This window comes from Odocoileus virginianus, chromosome 8 (genome assembly GCF_023699985.2).
Source record: "Odocoileus virginianus isolate 20LAN1187 ecotype Illinois chromosome 8, Ovbor_1.2, whole genome shotgun sequence".
Lineage (NCBI taxonomy): Eukaryota > Metazoa > Chordata > Mammalia > Artiodactyla > Cervidae > Odocoileus > Odocoileus virginianus.
The window spans coordinates 70441-92639 of NC_069681.1; the positions used below are offsets into that span (position 1 = coordinate 70441).

General features: G+C 37.8%; 2 protein-coding genes and 1 pseudogene across 2 annotated transcripts; 1 reads left to right on the forward strand and 2 right to left on the reverse strand.

Moving 5' to 3' along the window:
* Positions 1-3591: 3591 nt before the first annotated feature.
* On the reverse strand, positions 3592-13686 carry LOC139036371 (olfactory receptor 6C6-like; annotated as a pseudogene).
* Positions 13687-13992: 306 nt separating this feature from the next.
* LOC139036206 (developmental pluripotency-associated protein 4-like) lies at positions 13993-14877 on the reverse strand. Its single transcript, XM_070471130.1, is given in 3 exon segments — positions 13993-14620; positions 14622-14829; positions 14832-14877. Coding segments are annotated over 3 exon segments (882 nt in total).
* Positions 14878-20943: 6066 nt separating this feature from the next.
* LOC110121648 (olfactory receptor 10C1-like) lies at positions 20944-21903 on the forward strand. Its single transcript, XM_020868912.2, has one exon. It carries the CDS (start codon positions 20944-20946, stop codon positions 21901-21903), a length of 960 nt encoding a protein of 319 aa, XP_020724571.2.
* Positions 21904-22199: the final 296 nt, after the last annotated feature.

Genomic DNA, 22199 nt, shown 5'->3' on the forward strand with positions numbered 1-22199 from the left:
AAATAAACTAGTAAACTAAGTTGGAATTGAGATGGACTCATAAATGAAGAAGCAAATGATCAATGGTGTTGCTCCACATGTATCCTTCTCTTTCTCTTTAGGGACACTTTCTGTTGCTTCCACTGCTTTGGAGAATAGGAAGTGAGCAGTAGCGTCACCAGGATACAGAGGAGCAAACCTTTTCCATCAAGTTCCTCCTGGCAGACAATTATTTCAAAGGACATTATGGGACAATAGATTTTTTTCAGTGAATGGCATTTTAAAATGTGGTATGTGCTCATTTTTCAACTGGTTGTTATAAATGATTCAGTATTGATGAAGATTCCTCAGAATAACAATACCAAGGCCTAAGAATAGGAGACAGAATACAAGCTGTGACAAAAAAAAATAAAAAAACCTAGAGATTCTGCTAAATTATATCAGAAAAAGGAATGAACTAAGGATGCAGGGATCAGCTTGGGTAAACCTCAAAACCTTTATGATGAGTAAGTGAAGCTTACAGTACATGACTTTTTTTTAAAAGAATAAGAAGTTACAAAAAGGTATAACTCATCTATAGTGATTGAAAGGATGTCAATGGTGGAATGGGGTGAGGTGATGGCTGTGAAGCAGCAAAGGGAATTACCTAACAAGATGTAAATGATCTCTATTTTTATTGTTGCATGGGTCTCAATATTTGTTCAAATCCACTGATTTTATATATACACTATCATGTATAAAATAGACAGCTAGCAGGAAGCTGCTGTATAACATAGGGAGCTCATTCTGTGCTCTGTGATGACCAAGAGGGGTAGGATGGGGAGGCTCAAGAGGGAAGAGTTATAGGTATAAGTAAATTCTTTTGTATAGCAGAAACTCACACAATACTCTAAAGCAATTAGATGCCAATAAAAAGATCTAAAATGATAGTGTGTGCTTGTATGTATGGTGTACTTCATAAATTTGATTAAATTGATATAGCAGCATGGATTAGGACATTTATAATTTACAAATGTTTTTAAAATATATAGAAAGATCCTAGAACCCAGATATAAATCAGTTACCTTGAATTTTTTTCACAGGTTACTATCATTGTAGACCTAAGACTATATTGCTATATTGAATATAAGCCATTTTAACCAAAGCATGGGGTTTAATTACTTTTACACAAAATAATGATAATTTATACAAATACTGATGTGATATTTTAAAACATTCTAGCTCTCTAGATGAAGCTTGTTTAGTAGAATCTCAGTTCCTTTACACATTTTCTGCCTCTGGTTACAGCTCTTTTAAAATATTTATTTCCTTATTCATCTTTCAAGGTTGAAATCAATAAACATTTCTCCTGGAAGGGCATTTTGATCCTTAAAATTAATCAGATTTCTATCTGATTTCCATGACAATGTTATTATGTAAGGTAATAATGATCACAGTTTTTAATGGAATAAAATACTAGAAGCAGATGCAGTGCTTATCATTTAGCACAGATGTTGAAGTATTTAGTTAAGAATATACAGTAAAGTTCATTTTTAGAAAGCAGTCAGCGCATGATAACATCATTGATGAGAAGAGATATTTCTAGTCAGAGGTAGAACTTAATATTCTGCATTGAAGAAAGCAGTTTACTATTAAAGAATAAAATTATCTACCCAGAAAGAACAGAAAAAAAAAAAATGCAGAGATTCATAAGGTTGAGTAAACCCAATGTGATATGAATCAATGAGCAGAGAAATGTCAGCTTCCCCTGTAATTTATACATTCCATGATGGAAAAGTCTTGAGGCTACTGTAAGAATAAGACTGAAAGCCAGAGGTAGGAGGCTTAAGTTCAAATCCTGAGAACACCAGAGAACTCCTGACTCCAGGGAACATTAATCAATAGGAGTTCATCAAACGCCTCCATACCTACACTGAAACCAAGCAACACCCAAGGGCCAACAAGTTCCAGAGCAAGACATACCATGAAAATTCTCCAGCAATGCAGGAACATAACCCTGAGATTCAATATACAGGCTGCCCAAAGTCACACCAAACCCACTGACATCTCAAAACTCACTACTGGACATTCCATTGCACTCCAGAGAGAAGAAATCCAACTCCACCCACCAGAACACCAATACAAGCTTTCCTAAGCAGGAAACCTTGACAAGCCACCCTTCCAATGCCACCCACAGTGAGGAATCTCCACAATAAAGAGGAACCACAAACTGCCAGAATACAGAAAAGCCACCCCCAACACAGCAATCTAAATAAGATGGAAAGGCAGAGAAATACTCAGCAGGTAAAGGAACATGAAAAATTCCCAGTGAGCCAAACAAAAGAGGAAGAGATGGGGAACCTACCTGATAAAGAATGTCAAATAATGATAGTGAAAATGATCCAAAATACTGAAAACAAAATGGAGTTTTACATTTATTTGCAGATAAATAGCCTGAAGACAAGGATTGAGAAGATATAAGAAATGTTTAACAAGGACCTAGAAGAAATAAAAGAGTCAATATATAGTGACTAATGCAATAAATGAGATCAAAAACACTCTGGAGGGAAATAACAGTAGAATAATAGAGGCAAAAGATAGGATAAGTGAGGTAGAAGTTATAACGGTAAAAGTAAATGAAACAGAGAGGAAAAAAGAAAAAAAGAATTAAAAGAAATGAGGACAACCTCAGAGACCTCTGGGACAATGTGAAATGCCCCAACATTTGAATCATAGGAGTCCCAGAAGAAGAGGACAAAAAGAAAGACCATGAGAAAATACTCGAGGAGATAATAGTTGAAAACTTCCCCAAAATGGGGAAGGAAATAGTCACACAAGTCCGAGAAAACCAGAGAGTCCCAAACAGGACAAACTCAAGGCAAAACACCCCAAGACACATATCAATCAAATTAACAAAGATAAAACACAAAGAACAAATATTAAAAGCAGCAAGGGAAAAACAACAAATAACACACAAGGGGATCCCATAAGGATAACAGCTGATCTTTCAATAGAAACTCTTCAGGCCAGAAGGGAATGGCAGGACATACTTAAAGTGATGAAAGAGAAATAACCTACAGCCTAGATTACTGTATCCAGCAAGGATTTCATTCAGATATGAAGGAGAAATCAAAAGCTTTACAGACAAGCAAAAGCTGAGAGAATTTAGCACCACCAAACCAGCTCTTCAACAAATGCTAAAGGATCTTCTCTAGACAGGAAACACAGAAAGGGTGTATAGACTCGAACCCAAAACAACAAAGTAAATGGCAATGGGATCACACTTATCAATAATTACCTTAAATGTAAATGGGTTGAATGCCCCAACCAAAAGACAAAGACTGGTTGAATGGATACAAAAACAAGACCCCTATATATGTTGTCTACAAGAGACCCACCTCAAAACAAGGGACACATACAGACTGAAAGTGAAGGGCTGGAAAAAGATATTCCACACAAATAAAGAATAAAATTATCTACCCAGAAAGAACAGGAAAAAATTGCAGAGATTCGTAAGGTTGAGTAAACCTAATGTGATATGAATCAATAAGCAGAAAAATGTCATAGCTATGAACTGTTGAATTGAAAACTGTTTTCAATTCATTCACTCACATTTCAACATCTTATTGATATCTACATTTTTGTCTCACTGTTTTGAAAATAACAAAACCTTTGAAGCACATCTTTGAGAGCTTCTTTCACCTGCTGTCTCTTTAAGGTGTTAATGAAGGGGTTTAGTAAAGAACCAACAGAGGTACTGAGCACAGCTACAACTTTAGTTAAAGTCACCCTTTTCTTAGCTGATGATCACCTTTTTCTAGCTGATGATTTCATATATGTAAATATACAACTCCCATAAGTGATAGATACAACAACCATGTGCAAGAAACAGGTGGGAAAGGCTTTTGTTCATTGTTGAACAGAAGGGAATTTTAGGATGATTTTGAAGATGCATGCGTAGGAGAGGACCAACAACAACAAAGTGACTACAAGTGTCACCACAGCTAAGGCAACAGCCATTAATTCTGGGACATGTGTGTCTGTGCAAGAGAGCTGAAGGATAGGGGAAGTGTCACAGAGGACTGATCAATTACTTTGGAAGCATAGAAATCCAGCTTAAGTTCTAAGACCAAAGGAGGAAATATACTTAGGAAGCCAGTTATCCAACAGTTGAGTATAAGCTGATGGCACGCTTTTCTGTTCATAATGATTGGGCAATGCAATGGCTTACAGATGGCAGCATAGCAATCATAGGATATGGCAGCCAAAAGATAAAACTCTGTAGCTCCTAATAGAAGAAAAAAAGAATAATTGTGTTACCCAGACACTGTAAGAAATAGTTTTGTGTCCAGTCAGAAGGCTGATCTAGAATTTTGAAATGCAGGTGGTTGTGAATGAAATCTCCAAGAAAGAGAAATTTTGAAGGAAGACATACATTGAAGTCCTGAGACAGGGGTCCAGAAAGGTGAGGAGGATAATGATTAAATTCCCCATTACACTCAAATAGTTGGAAAATAGAAACAGGAAAGTCACAATTTGCAATTGTGGGTCATCTGTCAATCCTAGAAGTGTGAAGTGTATTTCCATTGAATTGTTCTTCGTTTCCCCCCCTCTTATAAAAGCTAGAGGAAACAAAAACTAAGTTACAAGTTAGAAAAGAGTTTTCTTCATTCTCAGCGATATAATGTTTCATATTCAGAAACATAACTATGTGCAAATATTTTCTCAAGTCTACTTTGATTCCATTAAAATGAATATGTCAGTCAATGTCAATCATTTATATAAATACTGAGATTTTCCCCTTGACAAAAGTCAATTACTTACCATTAATAGAAGACTTAATTATTTGAAATTTAGCTCTGCAATTTAGCATCAATCATTGAGCCACCTTTGAAAGACCTTATCCTAACAGATTCTTTATATGTTCATACTTTCTGTTTTCTGAATCTAGCAAATATCTCATCATTATTATATCTTTTATTCATGACTAAGTTCCATTTCTATTTCTTTCTTATTTATTTTGTTATTATCTTCTTTCAGATATTTTCTTAACAGTCTTCTCTGTTGGGTCACAGGTAAAGAATTCACCTGCCAATGCAGGAGACTCAAGAGATGCTGGTTTGATCCCTGGGTGGGGAAAATCCCCTGGAGGAGGAAATGGCAACTGACTCCAGTATTCTTGCCAGGCAAATCTCATAGACAGAAGAGCCTGGTGGGTTACAGCCCATGGGGTTGCAAAGACTCAGACGTGACTGAGCACAGAGAGTGCATTTTCTTTAACTCCATTTGCTTGTCTCTCCATATACTTTATTAACAGGGCTTCCTTGGTGGCTCAGCCCTTAAAGAATCTGACTGCAACAGAGGAGACCTGGGTTCCATCCCTGGGTCAGGAAGATCCCCAGGCGAAGGGAATGGAGACTCACTCCAGTATTCTTGCCTGGGAAATTCCATAGACAGAGGAACCTGGTTGGCTACAGTCCAGGGGATTGCAGACAGTTGGACACGACTGAGTGGCTAACACTCTAAATTCCACATTAGAAAATTCACAGTCATTAACAATCTCTTAACTCTGTAAGACTAAGGAAAAAAAACAGAAAAACTAAAATTAATATTTCTATATTTTAATCTTGATTTTATTTTATTCAGTTTATAATAAACTTACATTGCTTTCCTTAATGTTCTGCAAGTACATTAAGAAGCCTTATATTTTCATTTGTATATAAAATGATTTTAAGTACAATTTTTCTCACTGACTAGTGCTACAGCAGTATTTCGTGTGTGTGTGTGTGTGTGTGTGTGTGTGTGTGTATGTGTGTGTGTGTGTGTGTGTGTAAGTCACTCAGCTGTGTCTGACTCTTTGTGACCCCATGGACTGTAGCCTGCCAGGCTCCTCTATCCGTGGGATTCTCCAGGAGATAATACTGGAGTGGGTTGCTATTTTCCTCTCCAGGGGATCTTCCCAAGGCAGGGATGGAACCCGGGCTCCAGCGTTGCAGGCAGATTCTTTATCATGTGATCCACCAGTGAAGCACACAGCAATGTTTCATAGTCACCAATTCTAATCTGTCTTTTTCTAACTATATTGTTTATACTAGAGACTATTTTTCTTGACTAATTTCCATAATTGGCAGGTATTATTCAAAAAAACTTTTTTTCTTTTTTCCTATTTTAAAATAAAAGCTATCATTCAGTTCAGTTAAGTTGCTCAGTCGTGTCAGACTCCTTGCAATGACATGGACTGTAGCAGGCCAGGCCTTCCTGTCAGTCGCCAACTCCCGGAGCTTACTCAAACTCATGTCCATTGAGTTGGTAATGCCATCCAATCACCTCATCCTCTGTTGTCCCCTTCTCCTCCCACCTACAATCTTTCCCAGCATTAGGGTCTTTTCAAATGAATCAGTTCTTCACATCAGGTGGTCAATGTATTGGAGTTTCAGCTTCAGCATCAGTCCTTCCAAAGAACACCCAGGACTAATCTCCTTTAGGATAGACTAGTTGGATCTTCTTGCAGTCCAAGGGACTCTCAGGAGTCTTCTCCAACACCATAGTTCAAAAGTATCATTCCTTCAATGCTCAGATTTCTTTATAGTCCAACTCTCACATCCATACATGACTCCTGGAAAAACCATAGCCTTGACTAAATGGACCTTTGCTGACAAAGTAATATCTCTGCTTTTTAACATGCTGTCTAGATTGGTCATAACTTTTCTTCCAAGGAGTAAGTGTCTTAATTCGTGGCTGCAGTCACCATCTGCAGTGATTTTGGAGCCCAAAAAAATAAAGTCTCTCACTATTCCCACTGTCCCCCCATCTATTTGCCATGAAGTGATGGGACCGGATGCCATGATCTTAGTTTTCTGAATGTTGAGCTTGAAGTCAACTTTTTCATTCTCCTCTTTCACTTTCATCAAGAGGCTCTTTACTTATTCTTCACTTTCTACCATAAGGGTGGTGTCATCTGCATATCATAGAAAAGATAAAAAACCATAGAAGCATTTCCCCTTTCCTTTCAATTAATTTATATATATATATATTACCCTAGTTTCTTGATAGCAATATCCTTCTTTATTTAAAGATATTCTCTTAAAGTTACTGAATCACTAGAAACTTGGTGTTAAACATATCTGAATACTTGCCACCAGAGTGAATATTTACTGTTCGTGAATAATATGGTAAGTCCTTGCATTTCAACATAAAAGTATTTCTATATGATTGTCCCTTAAGATTTTTCATTAATCACATTCCTTTCACTATGAGGAAATATGAATCTGCATTTTTTATTCATTATCTGTAAAATGTATATGACATGGATGACTAAATATAACAAATACATTACTTCTTCATTTCATCATTGTATCCTCTTTTTCATAATATCCTGAATTTCACTATGCATACTAATTATTTTTATCCTTGAATTGACTGCAAATGTGTTTGTTAAGTTTCCTCAAGATATAGAGCAGTTGCTCTTAATTTTTCCTTCATAATTCATCCAAAGCCACCATAAGTTTGTAAAGTTAGATAAATAAAACTGGAGACACCTGTATATTGAGAGAGAGGCCAAGGCAAAAGCCAGCACCAACTTCCAGACAGATGCTTGTAAAAAGTAGATAATACAATAATATATGGAAATACACATGACTTAAAACAGAAAAATGTTATATGTGTGTGTGTGTGTATATATATATATATATTGCATGTCATGAAATTACATAGAAAAATTAACCTCTTCATCGAAAGGAATAGACCAGATAATATAATTTAAAGACAAATTTAATTCCTTACTAGTACTTCCAAAACTTTTCCTCAACTTCTGATCCAGGGAAACAAATTAAAATTAGACTTACCTTATACAGGGTATATTAGAGCATCTTTTTTATTGTTTTTGTTTGGTACATAAAAGTATATATAGACCAACTAAATTAAGTGTGATGATCATCATTTCAAGATATTATCCAATTATGAAAGAAATAGAGAAAATCTAATTTGTCCTTCAGAAGGATTAAAAAGTTGAGATGTTTTATTTATTTTTCAAAATATTTCCCATTGTTTGCTTAAGTTCACATTTACTATATCTCAGTATTCACATAATAAAGAGTACTGATTTATCTCTAACATCCTTTCATTCTGGTTTGTCAGGAAATTTTTCTTAATCTTTAATTGAAAGTGTTATATCAAAAATAAAAACCTAGAAATAAATACAATATTTAAGTACAGAAATTTAACATATCCCCTGACTCTAACTGAGCTAAAGTTTTACCTTTTGGCTTAATAAAGACTCAAGGGAACCTACTGAATTTAGCAAATTTAGAGTCTGGTATTCAGAAAATTCTATTTACTGCAAAAACAAAACAAAACACTCAGTTGTTGCTGTTGAATGTGGGAAATAAGGAACAACATCAGCTGCTTCATAGTCCTAAGGCAATAGGAGACATCAGGTGTAAAGAAGACTTTAATGCTGCAAATTGACTGTATCTTATAATGAGAGTTTCAATTCTTTATTTACTAGAATTTTCAGGTCTTTTTTTTTTATTTTAAAAGAGTGCTTCCTTTTGAAATATGAAAATAAAACCAATAATGGTACCTTTGCTATGTGACAATGAGAGCCTCAGTTCAGTTCAGTCGCTCAGTCATGTCCGACTCTTTGTAGCCCCATGGACTGCAGCACGCCAAGCTTCCCTGCCCTTCATCAACTCCCGGAGTCCACCCAAACTCATGTCCATTTAGTCGGTGATGCCATACAGCCATCTCATCCTCTGTCATCCCCTTCTCCTCCTGCCTTCAGTCTTTCCCAGCGTCAGGGTCTTTTCAAATGAGTCAGCTCTTCACATAAGGTGGCCAAAGTATTGGAGTTTCAGCTTCAACATCAGTCCTTCCAATGAATACCCAGGCCTGATCTCCTCTAGGATGGACTGGTTGGATGTGCTTGCAGTCCAAGGGACTCTCAAGAGTCTTCTCCAACACCACAGTTGAAAAGCATCAATTCTTCAGTGCTCAGCTTTCTTTATAGTCCAACTCTCACATCCATACATGACTACTGGAAAAACCATAGCCTTAACTAGATGGACCTTTGTTGGTAAAGTAATGTCTCTGCTTTTTAATATGCTGTCTAGTTTGGTCATAACTTTCCTTCCAAGGAGTAAGAGTCTTTTAATTTCATGGCTACACTCACCATCTGCAGTGATTTTGGAGCCCCCACTGTTTCCACTGTTTCCCCATCTATTTGCCATGAAGTGATGGGACTGAAATGAGAGTCTATTCAGTGGAAATTATATATCTGAAACATTTGCCCTCAATATAAAAGAGTATGCTCCAAATGTACATTTGTATGAGACATAATTCTAATATATTATTAAACAGTCTCCTATAGCTTTGTTGAGACCACCAAAAGTCACTCAAAGCTAATTGAGACTTGTTATTGGTGTTTAAATAGGAAGAAAAAATGTTTACTGGCATTCATTCTTAAGGCAATTTCAGGTCTACTATAGGAATTCAGAATTGAATGGCAGCCGACTCCTTTCATATTATAGAGAAAACAATATCAGATCAATTTCTAAAAAAAAAAAAAAAAAAAATCTCTTTCCAACTGATCTGCCTTTTGCCCTTTGTTAAAAAATCAGCTACCTATTTAGGTTTTGTCTATTTCTGGACTCTCTATTATGTTCTACAGATGTATTTATTTACTTTAATACCATGCCACACTGCAATGATGACTGTAACTTTACAATTAGTAAACAATTAAGTAGCTCAACTTGTATTCCTCGAATCTGCCAAATCATTCAACAGTTCTTCGGGAAGGATTGCAACCCTCTGTAGACCAGGGAGGGACTCATGGAGAGTCGTGGCCTCTCCAAGTTAGTGCTTTAGAATTATCAATAACTATTTATAGAAGACCAACTTCAACTGAATTACGGAGGGATGGCTACTAGAGATTTTGTCTAATGATCTCTTCCTCTTTATCAGGCCACCGCTGCCTGCCAATAAAGTCTCTAAAATATCTCACACATTTACCTAAAAAATATAAAGTTTTTACATAATATTTTGTTTTAGGATTGAATGTGACAAGATTGATCCTTCTTGATTTTGGAGAGATCCCACTCCAACAAATACTTCTAAAGTGATAGAATCAAGGTAAAACTCTCTTATAGAAGAATAAGTGCTGTATTTTCTGGATTCTGGAAGCAGATATTCATGCGTAGTTAAAACCATATTCTGTAAACATTGCCTAGTGCCAATTATAGGATTCTCAGTTCTTACTAAATTTTATTGGCAGGAGTGGGCAATTTATTTACTTGGTTATCACATGTACCTCTTAATTTGAACTGTGTTTGAAGGACACTGTTGATGTGAGGTACTTGAATTAGCTGGGGGATAGCAGCAGTATTAATACAAGCTGCATATACAATATTCAATAACTTCCATATTATATAATGAAGCTACTGCCACAAATTTAGTATCCCATTATATGTCCTATTCACGTAATTTACATTCTCTGGATTTTTAAAATATATTTATTGACTCAATTTATTTTCTTTCTAAAAAGACTAGAGATTTATTCAAATGTCTCATTAGCAATTTATATTTTAGTTCCTTCATTTGCTATGTGTCATTCTCTGCTTGGATTTCCATGACTCTGCATGGTTAGAAAACAATAGAGAATAACTAATTGCATTTTTTAAAATGTGTTAATGTCACAATAAAGTTATTACCATCATTTTATTGTTGTTGTTATTTAAGACCTTTGTAGACATTGTTAAGGGGCTTCCCTGGTGGCTCAGTGGTAAAGAATGAGCCTGACAATGCAGGAGATGCAGGTTTGATCCCCGTGTTGGTAAGGTTCTCTGTAGGAGGAAATGGCAGCCCACTGCAGTAGTCTTACCTGGGAATCCCCTGGATAAAGGAGCCTGGCAGGTTATAGTCAATAGGGTCACAAAAGAGTTGAACACAACTTAGCAACTAAACAACAACAGCAAAGTCATCTAACATCATTCATTTCTAAAGCCATTTGGCTGTTACTAGGTCCTTTACATTTCTGAAAGAATTTAAGAATTGGCTTGTAAATTTCCACACACATTCCAAAAAAAATAAAAAAGTCATTTTAGATATTTCCAGTGAGATTTCACTAAATTAACAGATCAATTTCAAACTGACATCTAAAAAATATTGAGTTTCTGAACTATTAACCCTATCAGATCCATGAACACAACCATTTTATCTCTTTATTTAATTTTGGATCTTCTTCATTTGTCTCAGCCATGTTGTACAGATTTTAGTGTACATTATTTGTACATTTTGGATTGACAGGTAAGTACTTTATGTTTATATATTGAAAATTGCATTTTAAAATTAATTTCCAATTTTTTAGAAATATGAATATTTTTTGTACTTTTGTATTCTGGAAATTGTTCTCAATTATTTATTAATCATAATAACACTTTCATAGGTTCATTGGAGTTTTCCACTTTGACAATTATGTTATCTGAATAAAGAAAATTTATTTCTAAATTTTTAATTTGGATGTCTTTTATTTACTTTCTTAGACTTGTTTCACTGGCTAGAACTTCCAAGTTAATATTAAATGACAGTGAGAAAAGTAAATATCCTTGTTTGTTTGCTTTTCCCTGATGTTGGGAAGGAAAAAAAAATTTTTTTAACTTAGGTATGCTGTTAACTAGGCTTACAGGTGGTGCTAGCAGTAAAGAACCGGTGGGCCAATTGAGGAGACATGAGAGACATAAGTTCAATCTCTGGGTGGGGAAGGTCCCCTGGAGTAAGGCATGGCAACCCACTCCAGTATTCTTGCCTGGAGAATCCACAGACAGAGGAGCCTGGTAGGCTATGATCCATAGGGTTGCAAAGAAACATGACTGAAGTGACTTGGCAAGCATGCACATGCTCTTATCTTCAGGAGCCTTGGAATTCCTTCATCTAGTTTAGAGAGTTCCTTTGTATCCCTAGATTTCTTAGAGTTTTTCTCAGTCATGGATATTGAGTTTTTTAAATCATTTCTTTGTGTATGTTTAAATGACTTTTCTTTTGTTGTTGACACAATGAAATATATTTTCCCCCTAAAGTTAAATCAACAATGCATTCCTGAAAGAAACTTTAGTTATGATAAAATAACATTTTTATATTGTTGGATGCAATTTGAAATACCTTTCAATGTATTCATGAAGATTATGCTATATAATTTTATTTTATTTTAATGTCTTTGCCTGCTTTGATATCAAGGTAAGGATGACTTAAAAATGAATTGGTAATTTTTCCCTCCTATGCAAATTTTTGGAAGAATGTGTGTATAATTACAATTTCATAAAATTTTTGTAATAATCACCAAATCTGATTTTAGTTATTTCTTTCCTGAGGGAAGTTTGTGAACTACATACCATTTCAATTTACTGAAGTGTTTATAATGTTGCTGGAGGCACCCAAGTTAAACTTACTTCTTTCAGATTACCTGTTAAATGACAGCACCTGAACAGCAGAAAGGGAAGAGGAACTTAAGAACCTCTTGATGAAGGTGAAACAGGAGACTGAAGAGCTGGCTTAAAACTCAATATTCAGAAAACTTAAGATCATGGCATTTGATCCCATCACTTCATGGCAAGTAGATGGGGAAACAATGGAAAAAGTGACAGACTTTATTTTCTTGGGCTCCAAATCACTGAGGACAATGGCTACAGCTATGAAATTAAAAGATGTTTGCTCCTTGAAAGAAAAACTATGGCAAACCTAGAAAGTGTATTAAAAAGCAGAGACATCACTTTGTCATAAAGGTCCATATAGTCAAAGTTATGACTTTTCCAGTAGTCATGTATAGATGTAAGAGTTGGACCATAAAGAAGGCTGATCACCCAAGAACTGATGCTTTCAAACTGGTGTTGGAGAAGCCTCTTGAGAGTCCCTTGAACAGGAAGGAGATCAAACCAGTCAATCGTATCCAGTCTTTCACCGCCTTAATTTTCCCAAAATTAAAATCCTGCACTGAAGTTCCTCTTTCTCTTCAAAAACCCCAAAGGGCTTCAGAGTCTCCCCTAGTTTCCGTGTAAGTAGGCAGTTAGTCTCCTTGGGGGCTGCTAAGCGGGAGGGCGAAGAAATGCCACAGTGCTTCTGTGGTGGGTGTTTGCTGCGATCCCTGCCTTGTAACAGCAAACAGCTTCGTCCCAGCCGGCACCCCGCCCAGCCCTACTCCGCCCTCCTCGCTTGCAGCCGCTGCCTACTCTGGGCAGGATCCACTGAGATGGGAAGCAGGGGCGTCGGCTGCCTCAGCCCTGGTCCAGCCTCACTCCGGCTCCGGCCTAGAGTATTTTTATTTTAAAATAAAAGTTTTAATTTTAAAATTTTCTAGTTGCCTTTTTATTAGAGGCACTATAATGTATCATTCAATCTGGAACACTTAAAAATTATATATAACTCACATATATATATAAAATAGACATCTTAAGTGCATAGGTTGTGAATATTTACATATGGATGGGTGCATCTAAGTAACTGACACCAAAAAGAAGGTAAGCTCACCTAATTACACTGAGACAAGAGGCATCATCAGGACTGATTGCTTCCCTGTGAATAGATTCTTTGGGGCAAGAATATTGTCAGTGACAACATGTTTCTGCTTGTACCATGCCTGGTGATGATAAGGTTGAATATCTGGTTGAGGTGTACATGACCAAATTGCAACTGTTGCCTGTGAGATCTGTCTTGTCCAATGTAGAAATTTACTTGAGGCATTTTCAAGCAAATTAATTCTATTCGGTGACTTAGTATTTTTAAATGTCCCCATCTCCTTTATCCTCTGCTCCCTTAGGGCTGGGCATCTTTGGAGAGACAGTCACTTTGACTTGTGTTTCCCATCAGTTCACAGGCTTTCTTTCTTCATGTGATCTTGTAAACATGCTGTGTACCCTGGAAGCCGGACGCATGGAGAGAGTGGAGTGGCCCCACTGTCTAAAGTCTAAAGTCACCGTGGAGTTATTGTAGTCACTTCTCTATCATTAATTATAATCATAGCTGTACCCTTTTACTGCTATTATGCTCTCACTGCAGGCTTTTTGTTAATACTTTATTCCTGTGTACACACTCGGGACATAGCATGTTGTCCTCCAGGTGTGGGGGCGGGAAATCGCCAGAAGGTATCAGGAAGAGGGCGGACACCCTCCTTCGCTTTCCAGGCACCCAGGCCTGCCCAGCATGAAACTGTAAACGAGCCCAGCCGCCTGTGTTAGCTGGGAGACTTCTCCCGTGGACCACGCACCACCGGACCTCACCAGTCTCTTGTGTGCGAACTGGCTCCGTCTTCACGGCCCTGGTTGTCATCCTGCTCCAGGCGGCAAACACAGCTTCTGAGTCGGGGGCAAAAGTCGACACAACTCCCTCAAGAGGCGGAGGAGCTCCCTCGAGGGCAGGTGGGCCCTCCGAAGGAGCAGGAGCAGCAGCCCCTTCAGAGCATTCCAGGGGTAGCTCCCCCTTTTCTATCTTTATCCTTTTCGACAGTGACAGGATCCTGGCCTCCTGTGCTGTGGCAGGAAAGTTTTTTTGATGAGGGTAAGCATATTCACAGAGTCGTTTATATCCATCTAGTTTCGGGCCTTTGGTGCTCAGTTTTAGCTGCTGGCACCAAGCTCGAATGACGTCCCTGTGGACCAGGTTGACAGGCGGCAGTACAAGGAAGAGGGGGGATGGGGATCTGCGTCGGGGTCCTCGGAGGTTTCACACCGTCACAACTTTGTGATGTGTCTTCTGGACCGCAGGCTGTGCTATTTTTTGTATCTCTTTTTCTTTTGGTCCCCTGTGCTGAGTTTTTTGCTATCTCTGTTTCAGCAGAAGTTCCCAGTCCCTCTTCAACTTCTACTGATGTAAGCCTGCAACTCATATTTCTTCAGATTTCTCTGTGGAGTTGTTCTCCTTGTTTGTGCTCCCCATGCTCAGAAAGGTCAAGGTTGATAAAATCAAGGCTCTCCTTACTTCTCCAAAAAAGATCTTAATGACTCATATAACTACGATGATATCAGTCACCCAGCGCCAGAACTTTAGGAGTGTGAAATCAAGTGGTACTATGAACAAAGCTAGTGAAGGTGATGGAATTTCAGCCAAGCTATTTCAAATCCTAAAAGATGATGCTGTTAAAGGGCTGCACTCAATATCTGGAAAACTCAGCAGTAGCCACAGGACTGGAAAGGTCAGTTTTCATTCCAAACCCAAAGAAAGGCAATGCCAAAGAATGTTCAACTACCACACAATTGCACTCATTTGCTAGCAAAGCAATGCTCAAAATTCTCCAAGCTAGGCTTCAACAGTATGTGAACCAAGAACCTCCAGATGTTAAAGCTGGATTTGGAAAAGGAAGAGGACCCAGAGATCAAATTGCCAACATCTACTGAATCATAGAAAAAGCAAGAGAATTCCAGAAAAACATCTACTTCTGCTTTGACTACGCTAAAGTCTTTGACTGTGTGGATCATAACAAACTGTGGAAAATTCTTAAAGAGATGGGAATACCAGACCACCTGACCTGCCCCCTGAGAAATCTGTATGCAGGTCAAGAAGCAACAGTTAGAATCAGACATGGAATGGGCTGGTTCCAAATTGGGAAAGGAGTACCTCAAGTCTGTATAGTGTCATGTCACCCTGCTTATTAAACTTATTTGCAGAGTACATCATGAGTACATCATGCCAGGCTAGATGAAGCACAAACTAGAATCAAGATTGCAGGGAGAAATATCAATAACCTCAAATATACAGACGACACCACCCTTATGGCAGAAAGTGAAGAGGAACTAAAGAGTCTCTTGATGAAGGTGAATGAGGAAAGTGGAAAAGAGGGCTTAAAACTCAACATTCAAAAACCTAAGATCATGGCATCCAGTCCATGGCAAAGAAATGGGGAAACAGTGGAAACAGTGACAGACTTTATTTTCTTGGGATCCAAATATCACTGCAGATGGTGACTGCAGACATGAAATTCAGAGGCTTGCTCCTTAGAAGAAAAGCTATGACCAACCTAGACAGCATATTAAAAAGTAGAGACATTACTTTGACAAAAAAAGTCTGTATAGTCATAGCTATGGTTTTTCCAGTAGTCATATATGGGTGTGAGAGTTGGACCACAAAGAAGGCTGAGCACCAAAGAATTGATTCTTTTGAACTGTGTGTTGGAGAAGACTCTTGAGAGTCCCTTGGACTGCAAGGAGATCAAACTACTCAATCCTAAAGGAAATCAGTCCTGAATATTTATTCATTGGAAGGACTGATGCTGAAGCTCCAAAACTTTGACCACCTGATGGAAAGAGCGGACTCATTAGAAAAGGCCCTGATGCTGGGAAAGATTGAAGGCAGGAGGAAGAGGGGATGACAGAGGATGAGATGGTTGGATGGCATCACCGACTCAGTGGACATGAGTTTGAGCAATCTCCAGGAGATGGTGAAGGACAGGGAAGCCTGGCATGCTGTAGTTCATGGGGTTGCAAAGAGTTGAACACGAGCGAGCAACTGAACAACAACACGTAACCACATACCTCAGTACTTAAAACAGTAATAAATATTCATTATCTTACAATTTCTGTGGTTGGTTCTGGAATTCAGGAAGTTTATCTGCAGAGTTTGGCTCAGAGCCTTTAACAAGGTGCAATCAAGATATGATATCACTTATATGTGGAATCTAAAAAAGCCAAATTTATAGAAACAGAAATAATTTCCAGAGGCAGGATGTGGGTGGGAGGAATGGAGAGATGCTGGTCAAAGGATATAAGCTTTCAGTTAAAAGATGAGTAAATTCTGAGGATCTAGTATACCATATACTAGATCCAGTGGCTATACAAGCACACCTAATTTTACTGTGCTTTGCAGATACTGGATTTTTTAGAAATTAAAGATTTGGGGCAATTGTGCTTTGCACAAGTCTATCAGCACCATTTTTTCCAACAGCATTTGCTCAAGTTGTGTCTCTGTCATATTTTGGTTATTTTCACAATATCTCAGACTTTTTCATTGTTACTAAGTTTCTTATGGTGACCTATTTGGTGATCTCTGAAGTTACTATTGTAATTGTTTGGGGATGCCACAACCATAACCATGTAAGATGGCAAGCTTAAAAAATGTGCCAGTTACACAGGTCAACTGTCCCTTCCCTCCTCTCCACAGCCCTCCCTGTTCTCTAAGAACAACAATATTGAAACTAGGTAAATTAATAACCCTAAAATTAAGGTTACATTATTCTATTTTCAAAATGTGTGTGCAGGGGTGATGGGGAGCTACTTTGTTTAGTATAACTCCTTCACAACAGCCATTAAGTAGACTTCTAATTCTCCATCTTGAAGACATATCAAATAACAATCATAAATAATCTTGTCTTATCTTTTATTTTCTCTAGATATAAATCACCCTGTCTTTCTCCTCCCTTTCATGGCCAAATGTTTCCAACATGTTGTTTCTTTTTTTTCTTTCCCATTTCTCAACTTATATCTATCCATACATAACTTGAATCTGGTCTGCCCTCTTACCTCTCTCTCAAAAACTTTTTTCTGAAGTCTCCAATGGCCAATGTGTAGCTGAAAATTAATAGATAACTCAAAGTTATTTTTTTTCTCAACTTCTCATAAATATTTGGCACACTTAGTCACATCTTCCTTAAATAATCTTTTTTCACCTTAGGAAATACTGTTTGCCATGATCTACTCTCTCATCCCAAATCTTTTGTTTTCAAGACCACTCACAAACTCATTTTCTAAGGGGTTAGAGAAGGGTACAAGAAATCATCGTGAGAGCTAAAGTCCATATTTTGTTTGTATTGCTGGTAGGGCTCATTCTCATATGGTCACTGTATCGCCAAATGTGACCTTTTACCAAATTATTCAGGTCAAAATCAGATGTAAAGCAGCATTAAGAAAGAATTTTGAATGGACCTATAGGATTGTCATACTGAGTGAAGTAAGTCAGACCAAGAAGCAGAAACATCATATGACATCCCTTATATGCAGAACCTAAGACGAAGTGCTACAAACAAACTTATTTATAAAGCAGAAACAGACTCAGACTCAGAGAATGAACTCACAGTTGTCAATGAGAAGGACAGGTGAAGGGATAGTTAGGGAGTTGGGGATGGACAGGTACACACTGCTATATTTAAAATGGATAACCAATAAGGACCTACAGTATAGCACAGCGAATTGTGCTCAATGTTATGTGGCAGCCTGGATGGGAGGGGATATAGAAGGAGAATGGATACAAGTATATGTATGATTTGAGTCCTTTGCTTTCTACCTGAAACTGTCACAACATTGCTAACTGGCTATGAGAGAAAGAAAGTGAAGTAACTCAGTCGTGTCCAACTCCTTGTGGCCCCACAGACTATAGCCTACCAGGCTCCTCCATCCATGGGATTTTCCAGGCAAGAGTACTGGAGTGGGTTGCCAGTTCCTTCTCCAGAGGATCTTCCTGACCCAGGGATTGAACTCAGGTCTCCCACACTGTAGGCAGATGCTTTACCATTTAAGCCACCAGGGAAGCTCAAATGTCCCACTCTGTGACCCCATGGACTATACAGCCCATGGAATTCACCAAGTCAGAGTACTGGAGTGGGTAGACTTTCCCTTCTCCAGGGTATCTTCCCAACCTAGGGATCGAACCTAGGTCTCCCTCATTGTAGGCAGATTCTTTACCAGCTGAGCCATGTGCAAAGCCTAACTGGCTATACTACAATACAGAACAAAAAGTTTACTTTAAAAAAGAGGACTTTTGACTTTCATATATCCACATCCAACCATATACAATTGAATCTCTAACAATATGGGAGAGAATGAGCATTGCCTCCTCTCTGCCAGCAGTCAAAAATCCTTGTATACCTTATAGTCTTCCCTCCGTGTCTGCTGCAGCATTTGCATCCATGGATTCAACCAATCAAGGATCATGCAGTAACTATTTATTGAAAAATTCACATACAAGTGGAGAATCTGTGTTATACTTCCCTTCAGTTAAATCTGTGTTGTTCAACAGTCAACTGTACTCCTCTTCCATTTTAATACTATGCCCTGGTTTCAGAGCTAGACTGAGAAATAGTCAACACAGAGAACAAACTGAGATTAAATTTTTTAAATGTAGCATCAACTTTTTACTTTGTTTTGTTTTATTAATATTTCACTGTAAAGACACATCAAAGAGGTTGTTTTCCTATCTTGACTACTGTTGAATAATGTTGAAACGAACTTGGGAGTGCAGATATTTCTCTGAAATAGTCACTTTTTTTCCTTTGGGTATATACCCACTAGTGAGATTGCTGGATCATCTGGTAGCTCTATTTTTAATATTTTAAGGACCCTATATATATTATTTTCCATAATGACTATGTTAGGTTACTTTTCTATCAACAGCACACAAGGATTCCCTTTTCTTGCCAGCACTTATTATCTATCGTCTTCTTAATAATCACAGTCCTAGCAGAAGTGAAATTATATCTCAGAGTCATTCTGACCTGTAATTCCCTTATGATTAGGGATGTTGAGCACCTTTTAATATGCATGTTGGTACTTTATGTCTTCTCTAGGGAAATGTATATTCAGGTCCTTTGCAAACTTTTTAATTGTGTTATTTGTTTTTTACTTTTTGAGTTGCATGTGTTTTTATGTATTTTAGATAGGGACCTTTATTGAATATTTGGTTTGCAAGTATTTTCCCTCAATCTATGGTTGCTTTATCTTATTCCAAAAATTATCACCAAGACCAACGTTAAAGAGGAATATTATTCAGGCACAAAAAATGAAGAGGATCCCGGGACAATATGGATTTACTTGGGGGATATTTTGCTAAGAAACTTAACTCAGACCCAGAAAAATAAAGATATGATTTCACTTACATGTAATTAATAAATTTTAGCCTCCCCCACCAAGACCATGTATTTACTGCACTACAAACTTAATCATACACAATGAATAAATGAAATGCTATCTGTGGGTTTATTGAGCCTACTTTGTGTCCTGCATTTGTTCTTTTGATATGAAGATTTGAGCATCTGTGCATCTAAAAAGCCTAAAGAAAAGTAATATGGAAAAACCCATACAATTCAATAAGTGTTTAAAGGGCAAGGTACAAATCCACTAGAAACATTTGGTTTTACCCACTGAAATTTAAATGATGTAACTAACAGCAATAGATTAACTCTGGGAAATATATTTAAATAATGAAAACCAAATTAACATTAAATGTTCATCATTGTTCTTTTGAACAAAGTTCTCTTGAGACAAATATAATTAAACTGTGTAGTGGATGTAATCGCTACAGTCTCTAGTTAGAGTAGAAATACTGCCTAGTCTATCACCATGTTATAATGTGGAATTGTCAGAAGCCTAGAAGGACAATAAGGAAGAGAAAATGTGCCTTGTGGTTCTTGGTATGTTCTCTCATTCAAATTTCCTGTAAAATTACATTGAGGTTACAGAAAGGACATTTTGTTAGTTTTGGTTTCCATGGATTTTAGCTGTCCAATTATGGTCCTATTATATTCAAATCAAAATGAATAAGAGTATGTATTAATAAGAGTACAGATAGGTGGCTGAAAATATACTCCCTTTGAAATGATTACTTGTGGATTTAAGGCAAAATGTGGAATTCAGAAGAACAGAACATAGCACCTTACATTGTACTCCTCCCTACACTTAGCTTTTATATGACTCCTTTAATTTAGAAAGCTCTCATGGATATTACTCATCTAACAGCCTGTGTGTATGATTAGAATAACAACAAGGTAAAAATGAAACATCAGATGATGCAGTTTAAGGCCATGTTTTCTCTAAATTTCTGTGAAAATCCAGAACTCAAAGTCAGGAAGAAATGCTGCATTCATTTTACTGGGTAATCATTTCAAAACTTTTAGCAAAAGGAATACAAGTGTGCAGGTTCTCATGTCAGACCACTGAACCTAGAAAGTTCCACAGAGACCTATGCTAGGTAACTGGATTCCTTTAGGTATCACTACTACCCTCTCTGCTCTCTCCACAGATGTCTAGCTCTGAGCCTATAATGAGTGGAAACCAGTCCCTCTGCACCCACTTCACATTTGTAGGATTTTCCTCTCTAGCAGAGTTGCAACCTGTGCTCTTCATTGTGTTCTTAACCATTTACTTGTTTACTATGGGAGGAAATCTCATCATTGGCTTGATCTGGGGCACCCCTTCCTTGCACACTCCCATGTATTTCTTCCTGGTTAACCTCTCCTTTCTGGAGATGTGCTATATCACTAGTGTGGTGCCTCAGATGCTGGTGCACTTGCTTGTGGAGATCAAGACCATAAGCGTGGGGCGCTGTGCAGCTCAGATGTATGTATTTAGCATCTTGGGACTGACAGAATGCTGCCTGCTAGCAGCCATGGCTTATGACCGCTTTGTAGCTATTTGCCATCCTCTGCATTACTCTCTCCTGATGGACCCTCGTGTGTGTTTGAAATTGGCTGTAGCATCTTGGACCACTGGGGTCGTGGTGGAATCAGCCCAGACCACATGGATCTTCACTCTGCCCTTCTGTGGAACAGGAAGGATCCAGCACTTTTTTTGTGACATCATGCCTGTAGTGAAACTAGCTTGTGTTGATACCTCCCACAATGAGATTGTGATGTTTGCTATCTCTGTGCTCTTTATCATGACCCCCTGTCTCCTCATTCTGTGCTCCTATGTGCGCATTCTGGTGACCATCCTGAGAATCCCTTCAGCCACTGGCAGAAGCAAAGCTTTCTCCACTTGCTCTTCTCATATCCTGGTTGTTTCTCTCTTCTATGGCACTGCCTTGTTCACTTACCTCCAACCGAAGGCTGCACACACTCCAGAAACAGACAAGGCAACTGCGCTCATGTACACAGTGGTCACACCTGCTCTGAATCCAGTTATCTACACCTTGAGGAACAAGGAAGTGAAGGAAGCCTTTCAAAGAGTAACACTAAGGAGCACTCACAGACAAATGACCTAAACCTGTTTATTACTAAACTATTTAGAGACCCATGTATCTGCCAGAAGTATTTTCTGGATTTTTTTCCTCCTCCAATTTTCCTGGATTCCAGAATAAGGGTGATATCCTGGAAGAGAGATGAAAAGAAATCTCTTTACTAAACTTGTGTGACATTTTACTCCAGTGCTTCACAGCAGCTCCTCCATAAGTAAAAGTTTAAAGAGTCTTTTCTTCATATATCATGAGAGAAATATCAGTGCTGACTCTTGGTTTAGTAGAATGAGGAGAGGGTCCAAAACAGAAACATCAAAAATGCC